This window comes from Coregonus lavaretus, assembly GCF_964263955.1.
Source record: "Coregonus lavaretus genome assembly, chromosome: 6".
In the NCBI taxonomy this organism is placed as follows: Eukaryota; Metazoa; Chordata; class Actinopteri; order Salmoniformes; family Salmonidae; genus Coregonus; species Coregonus lavaretus.
This window is the reverse complement of record NC_139993.1, coordinates 13,056,487-13,063,986: the sequence shown is the minus strand read 5'-3', so window position 1 is coordinate 13,063,986 and position 7,500 is coordinate 13,056,487. Positions and strand designations below refer to the sequence as shown.

The 7,500-nt window shown below is 52.5% G+C and overlaps 5 protein-coding genes across 5 annotated transcripts; all 5 read left to right on the top strand.

The window, feature by feature from the left end:
• Positions 1-721: 721 nt before the first annotated feature.
• Positions 722-1,033, top strand: LOC311131524 (histone H4; the record flags this gene model as incomplete). The annotated part of the gene is made up of 1 exon (XM_084164557.1): positions 722-1,033. The coding sequence occupies one exon, from the start codon at positions 722-724 to the stop codon at positions 1,031-1,033; it is 312 nt and encodes a 103-aa protein (XP_084020683.1).
• Positions 1,034-1,797: 764 nt separating this feature from the next.
• Positions 1,798-2,172, top strand: LOC311131519 (histone H2B; the record flags this gene model as incomplete). Its single annotated transcript, XM_084164549.1, has 1 exon — positions 1,798-2,172. The coding sequence occupies one exon, from the start codon at positions 1,798-1,800 to the stop codon at positions 2,170-2,172; it is 375 nt and encodes a 124-aa protein (XP_084020675.1).
• Positions 2,173-4,555: 2,383 nt separating this feature from the next.
• LOC311131507 (histone H1) lies at positions 4,556-5,247 on the top strand (the record flags this gene model as incomplete). The annotated part of the gene is made up of 1 exon (XM_084164537.1): positions 4,556-5,247. Exon 1 carries the CDS (start codon positions 4,624-4,626, stop codon positions 5,245-5,247), a length of 624 nt encoding a protein of 207 aa, XP_084020663.1. The 5' UTR covers positions 4,556-4,623.
• Positions 5,248-6,044: 797 nt separating this feature from the next.
• Positions 6,045-6,431, top strand: LOC311130370 (histone H2A; the record flags this gene model as incomplete). Its single annotated transcript, XM_084163094.1, has 1 exon — positions 6,045-6,431. One exon carries the CDS (start codon positions 6,045-6,047, stop codon positions 6,429-6,431), a length of 387 nt encoding a protein of 128 aa, XP_084019220.1.
• Positions 6,432-6,913: 482 nt separating this feature from the next.
• On the top strand, positions 6,914-7,324 carry LOC311130720 (histone H3.2; the record flags this gene model as incomplete). Its single annotated transcript, XM_084163510.1, has 1 exon — positions 6,914-7,324. The coding sequence occupies one exon, from the start codon at positions 6,914-6,916 to the stop codon at positions 7,322-7,324; it is 411 nt and encodes a 136-aa protein (XP_084019636.1).
• Between the last annotated feature and the right edge of the window lie 176 nt (positions 7,325-7,500).

Below are 7,500 nucleotides of genomic sequence, written 5' to 3'. Positions count from 1 at the left end.
TGCAACACACATTAGGCATAAGGATGATGACAACTATTTTGTAAACGCTCCAGCTTGCAGAGGGATCACCACCCCTCCCATCCGCACCCCAGGTCCTCTTGGCCCCCTTACTGTCAGGCCGAGTGGTGTCTAGAGAAGAAAGAAGAAGAGTGATGTTTATTAATGACAGTCAATACGACACGTCCTTCCATAGCTAAACAGACTCATCCTACTAGGTCAGTGTTTCCCAACTCCAGCGGTAGAGTAGCCTACCCCCAACAATACCCATTTTTCTTGTAGCCCTGGAGAGCCACAGCTGACTGAACAACCTGTCACCTAATTAGCAAGTCCTCAATGAGTAAAATCAGGTGCAACAACAACAACAACAACAACAACAACAACAACAACAACAACAACAACAACAACAACAATATGAGGACAGGGACACAGTGTACTAGCTGATCTCCCAGTTGTCACCGTTTGGCCTTGTGTTCCACATAGCCTATATCAGTATTGGAGTATGTTTCCCGCGCACGGTAGTTGCTTTCACGTCACCTTTGTAATCGCTCCTCCCTAGTCCCCTAGAACGAGCGCCCTCCCCTTTGCAACGCCTCCGAACATATCACAGAGGCGCGCTTTCTGTGCCGATGGCCTCAATCAGGTCGACCAAACGCAGATAATAGCGCACCACGCACCGGCGCTGAAGTCATTCATTCACTTGAACTCAACTAGCGAACACACCATGTCTGGAAGAGGCAAAGGCGGCAAGGGACTTGGAAAAGGAGGCGCCAAGCGTCACCGAAAAGTTCTCCGCGATAACATCCAGGGAATCACCAAACCCGCTATCCGCCGTCTGGCTCGCCGCGGCGGCGTGAAGCGTATTTCCGGTCTGATCTATGAGGAGACCCGCGGTGTCCTAAAGGTGTTCCTGGAGAACGTGATCCGTGACGCAGTCACCTACACCGAGCACGCCAAGAGGAAGACCGTTACCGCCATGGACGTGGTCTACGCTCTGAAACGACAGGGACGCACCCTGTACGGTTTCGGCGGTTAAACGCACTCTCTTCGGAACCTCAACACCCCGACTCGAACCCAAAGGCTCTTTTAAGAGCCACCCACATCCGCTTCAAAAGGGCCCATTCCATATAGTGTTTTTTTCTTTTCTTCCGTATGCTATTTGGTAGGAAAGTATGAGCCACTTCGAGTGGACAGGGAGTATTAAATAGCGGATTCTAATGTCCCTTCCCGTTTTAGCGCACAGAGGGAGGCCTATATCTGACAGTGGCAAAGTGTAGTGACGTTGTTATTTTGGGTCAAGCAATAGTGGCATTTGGACAACATAAAACCACCACCCGTCGGTAGATGTGGCTCGAAAAGAGGGGGACAGCGTTCGCGCGCGCGCGCGCGCGCACACACACACACACACACAGTCCAAAATGGGAGCCCTATGTCTGACGGTGCCAACGTGGGCAATTCTATCACCAGCATTATGTGGCACAACAATCGTGCCATTCGGACAACTATTCAGGCCCCCCTTTTGAAACACACAATTCCCCATCGGTCACAGAGCATAGGCTATAGAGAGGAGGGAGGGGGTGAGGACCCGCGCGCGCGCCCTCAATTGTCTTTGTTCGGGAAGCTAGCCTCTGAGCGGAAGGCTCTTTTGAGCGCTAGAGCTCCACTGGGCAAATAGCAGGGGCGCCTACGAGCAAGCAGGGGAGTGTCCACGGCCGCCGACTTTGATTAGCTTCCTCTTCATAAGACGGGTAAGCGCCCTTCACCCCCTCATTCGTTTCTGAGAAGCAACGAGACATCATCATGCCCGAGCCAGCAAAGTCAGCGCCCAAGAAGGGCTCCAAGAAAGCCGTCACCAAGACCGCAGGGAAGGGCGGCAAGAAGCGCAGAAAGTCCAGGAAGGAGAGTTACGCCATCTACGTGTACAAGGTCCTGAAGCAGGTCCACCCCGACACCGGCATCTCCTCCAAGGCCATGGGAATCATGAACTCGTTCGTGAACGACATCTTCGAGCGTATCGCCGGAGAGTCCTCTCGCCTGGCCCACTACAACAAGCGTTCTACCATCACCTCTAGGGAGATCCAGACCGCCGTGCGCCTGCTACTCCCCGGTGAACTTGCCAAACACGCCGTGTCCGAGGGCACCAAGGCCGTAACCAAGTACACCAGCTCCAAGTAAACAGCGCATTTGGACTGCTCTACTAACCCAAAGGCTCTTTTAAGAGCCACCCACTCTGTCAGTAAAAAGAGCATTTCCATCGCCACCGAATGAATGCGCAGGTAGGCTGCGTTACATTGTATCATTGTTTAATGGGCGGCGCGCGCCGGCTCGGAGAACGGCTACATTGTATCATTTCCCCCGCCCGTTCCAGCGTAGGGGTTTAGCGCGCCTTTTTTGTTGTCTCTGCACGCTGAATAGTAACCCATGTTTGTCGGCCTCCATTCCAGGTGAAGGCAATGAAAAATGGCACCATTTGACAAAGGGTGTAAATAAAAAAAGCAGTCTGTTGGGTTTGAATGGAAAGAAATGCCTTTTGTCGTTTAATGAGCGGATAGTCATTTTGAGTCGACTTCCTGAATCGGTAGGACACGGACGGGGAGAATGGACGCTCCATCATTGGACTATACCCTAATGATGTGAATGAGAACGATAATGGCAAGAATAAAAAGGGGGTGAATAATCCCGTCTAGGAAGAATAGGAGTAGGCATATATATATATATATATATATATATATATATATATATACGTAGCCCTTATTGCCAACGGGTCATTTCCGGTCCAGGTCGCATCATACATATATAGTCCCCTGTAGCTCAGTTGGTAGAGCACTGCGCTTGCAACGCCAGGGTTGCGGGTTCGTTTCCCAAGGGGGGCCAGTATGAAAATGTAGGCACACACTTAACTGTAAGTGGCTCTGGATAAGATCGTCTGCTACATGACTCAAAATGTCCATGTAAAGTGTAGTACATTTGAGGCACATAGTGTATTTTCCTTCCTACTACCCTCATGAGGCAACAGGATAAATATAATAATATAATATGCCATTTAGCAGACGCTTTTATCCAAAGCGACTTACAGTCATGCGTGCATACATTTTTGTGTATGGGTGGTCCCGGGGATCGAACCCACTACCTTGGCGTTACAAGCGCCGTGCTCTACCAGCTAAGGCAGTTGCTTCCACGTGAGGATATGAATGTGTCTGTAGGCCAAGTCACAGTATAACACAGTGAGCGAGCGGGCGGCCCTTGCGATAGTCGTTGGAGCAGCAGCGGATCCCAATGACTACCTTGGGGATAGCCTATACATTTACATTTTAGTCATTTAGCAGACACTCTTATCCAGAGCGACTTACATGAGCAATTAGGGTTAAGTGCCTTGCTCAAGGGCACATCGACAGATTTTTCACCTAGTCGCCTCGGGGATTAGAACCAGCCACCTTTCGGTTACTGGCACAACGCTCTTAACCACTCTTAACCACTAAGCTACCTGCCGCCCCATACATATATACAACAAGGAAAAGAAAAGAGGCCGCAATCAACCTTCTGACCCACATGCACCTGCTGGGATTCTTCTCCCAGTCCAACCACATATGCAGCCCTTGTCCCACTTGGGGGGAGAGAGAGAGAGAGAGACAGACAGAGAGAGAGACTCCCTCTATCTAGGCCTATATCAACGCGCCATGACCCATGGGGCGCCAGCCTCCATAGCGCCAGCCAGACACCAAGACCCACAGACACAAAGACCGAGGCGAGTCACGCTGCGGAGTCAAGCAGGTGAACAATATATTAGTAGAGACAGCCAACCTACCTACCTACCTACCTACCTACCTACCAGAAGACAACACACAATCTCACTGTGTAGAAATAGTAGGCTACAAATACAACAACAACAACACTCACACTGCCAGTGCACAAAAAGTACTAATACAATAACACACACACACACACATAGTGCAAGTAAGCATGTCGTAGGACTGTTTATACCATGTGGATCCTGTACATATGACGAATACAACCTGAAACTTGAGGTACAACACTAGTCTCAGCCAGGCCTCACAGGTGCATGTGTTTTAAGGTCCCCAAAAGAGCGCTTCTTTAAAACACCCCTGACCACATCAGGGGACCCCAAACCATTTGATTCCCTTGCCAGACATCTCGGCTCACTACACAACAAGTGCTGCTCGCAATCGGATGCACTTTTAGGCCATTTAGGAGACAAATAGCACAGGAAAACCAGTGCGCACCGCTCCACCCGACAGTCGAACGGTGAGGTTTTGAGCGAGCCGCAACAAAATGCACGGCCCTTCCGCGGCCCACATTACTTTATTCTGAACGGAGACAAGTCTGCTCGCTGGGCCGTTCGCTTTTGGACCAAAAACACGGCTCCGTCGGTGACTTTCGGGCCGATATAGGCGAACAGAAAACACAAGTGAAAGAGCATTTGGCCAGCCCAGAGAAGCCGAGCTGGTTGCCTTGAGTCTACATGGTTCTCATGTCGCGTTTAAGGCCAGCCCCCTGCTCGGTGTGGAGCTTCAATAGCGCAGAGCAGCGTCTACAGCAAACTACTCCTCGCAGACCGTGTGTGTGTGTGTGTACCGGACCAAACGACAGACAGACAGACAGACAGACATGGCAGAAGTCGCACCAGCACCCGCAGCCGCAGCGCCGGCCAAGGCACCCAAGAAGAAGGCAGCAGCCAAGCCCAAGAAAGCGGGACCCAGCGTAGGAGAACTCATCGTCAAGGCTGTGACCGCCTCCAAGGAGAGGAGCGGCGTGTCCCTGGCCGCGCTCAAGAAGACGCTGGCGGCAGGCGGCTACGACGTGGAGAAGAACAACTCCCGCGTCAAGATCGCAGTCAAGAGCCTCGTCACCAAGGGCACCCTGGTCCAGACCAAGGGCACCGGTGCATCCGGCTCCTTCAAGCTCAACAAGAAAGCCGTCGAGGCAAAGAAGCCCGCCAAGAAAACCGCAGTTCCCAAAGTAAAGAAGGTGGCCGCCAAGAAGCCCGCCGCGGCGAAGAAGCCCAAGAAGGTAGCAGCCAAGAAGGCCGTCGCCGCAAAGAAGTCCCCCAAGAAGGCCAAGAAGCCCGCTACACCCAAAAAGGCCGCCAAGAGCCCCAAGAAGGTGAAGAAGCCCGCCGCAGCGGCCAAGAAGGCGGCCAAGAGCCCCAAGAAGGCTACAAAGGCAGCCAAGCCCAAAGCCGCCAAGCCCAAGGCAGCCAAGGCCAAGAAGGCAGCCCCCAAGAAGAAGTAAACCTATTACAAACAGTGTTCTACTCGACACATGTTGTACCACAAAAGGCTCTTTTAAGAGCCACCCACCTCTTTCCATAGAAAGCGCATTGATTTCCATGTACTATCTGTCGTGAAAAAGAAATTACGCACACTAGGCTACTTTTACGCACACAACATCGTCCCACTCTGGGTGTGTGCGAAGGGAGAGGAATATAATAGAGGGCCAAAATGGCTTAGAAATTCGACCTCACGAGTGCACCCTCACCAGCCATTTGTATATGAGCCACTGGGCTATTCCCGTTCAGAGGCAGGCTGCTGTGATGTGTTACAAGTGCCATGTAATAACAATACTATAGTGGCTTCGAATTCAAACTCACGAGTGCACCCTCAACAGCCATATTTATATATGAGCCACTGGGCTATTCCCGTTCAGAGGCAGGCTGCTGTGATGTGTTACAAGTGCCATGTAATAACAATACTATAGTGGCTTCGATTTCAAACTCAAGAGTGCACCCTCACCAGCTGTTTGTTTCCCATTTGGAGAGAAATAATGTGAGGATTTCATGTCGGACATTTTGGCGCTCACGCGAAATGACACAAAGTAACAAAGTCGGAGGGACACAAAGTAGCCTCTCACTCGCTGCCTGTGGGTGGGAACCGGCTTAGGGCTGTCTGTCTGTCTGTCCCTCGCTCCAATTGGATAAGGCCACACCGGCCCGGTGGCCAATCGTTGCCTCTTGTGGCGAGGTATAAGTACGGCTCTCGAAGTGGCGAGCGGCTCATTCAGACTTTCTGTGACTTTCTCAAGATACCAATATGAGCGGAAGAGGCAAAACCGGAGGCAAGGCCAGGGCGAAGGCAAAGACCCGTTCATCCCGTGCCGGGCTCCAGTTCCCCGTGGGCCGTGTGCACAGGCTACTGCGCAAAGGCAACTACGCCGAGCGTGTGGGCGCTGGCGCACCAGTCTACCTGGCCGCCGTGCTCGAGTACCTGACTGCTGAGATCCTGGAGTTGGCCGGCAACGCTGCCCGTGACAACAAGAAGACTCGTATCATCCCCCGTCACCTGCAGCTGGCCGTCCGTAACGACGAGGAACTGAACAAACTGCTCGGCGGTGTGACCATCGCTCAGGGTGGTGTGTTGCCCAACATCCAGGCAGTGCTACTCCCCAAGAAGACCGAGAAGGCAGTCAAAGCCAAGTAAATTCGCTACTGCGACTTCAACTTGACTACTCAACCCCCAAAGGCTCTTTTAAGAGCCAACCACCTAGCTCTCCAAAAGCGCAAAGTACCTTTCTATGACCGCTACACATTGAGTGGGTGTATACACAACTATTTCGACATTCTGTGCCCACATGAGGCCTTCCATGAACAACAACACCTACTAGGCCTCGTTTGCCATAGCAGGCTAGCATTAGATTACAACGTGCCTATAAAGATGTCACTCTTGACTTTGGCGACTATTATTATGCGTAAAGGGCCGGCGGCGTCCTATTGCGCGCGCGCACCGGGAGTTTGAATTTTGGAGAGGCCGGGCCTCCCGTCCAATGGCCAACGGAGGAGGCCTGCGCAACGGGCCAATCGGGGTGGTGGGGAGATGGTGTCCAATCAGCAGGCGCCACTGCCGGCTTTATAAACTTCACATAGGCATTTCGAGGCTATACTCCCGACTGTCAGAGAAGCGCCATGGCCAGAACCAAGCAAACCGCTCGCAAATCCACCGGTGGCAAAGCCCCCAGGAAGCAGCTCGCCACTAAGGCTGCTCGCAAGAGTGCCCCGGCCACCGGCGGTGTGAAGAAGCCTCACCGTTACAGGCCCGGCACCGTGGCTCTGAGAGAGATCCGTCGTTACCAGAAGTCCACTGAGCTGCTCATCCGCAAGCTGCCCTTCCAGCGCCTGGTGCGAGAAATCGCCCAGGACTTCAAGACCGACCTGCGCTTCCAGAGTTCCGCTGTGATGGCCCTGCAGGAGGCTAGCGAGGCTTACCTGGTCGGCCTGTTCGAGGACACCAACCTGTGCGCCATCCACGCCAAGCGGGTGACCATCATGCCCAAGGACATCCAGCTGGCCCGCCGTATTCGCGGAGAGCGCGCATAAATGAGGATGACCTGAACTCCAAAATCCCCCAAAGGCTCTTTTAAGAGCCACCTCCATATTTCCATCAAAAAGGCACAATTGTTCCATGTATACACGCACCTCTACATTACCCACCATGTATGTTGTTCACTAACACGTCTAAAAGCTACGTATTGTACCTTTTCGTTGCCTGAAGT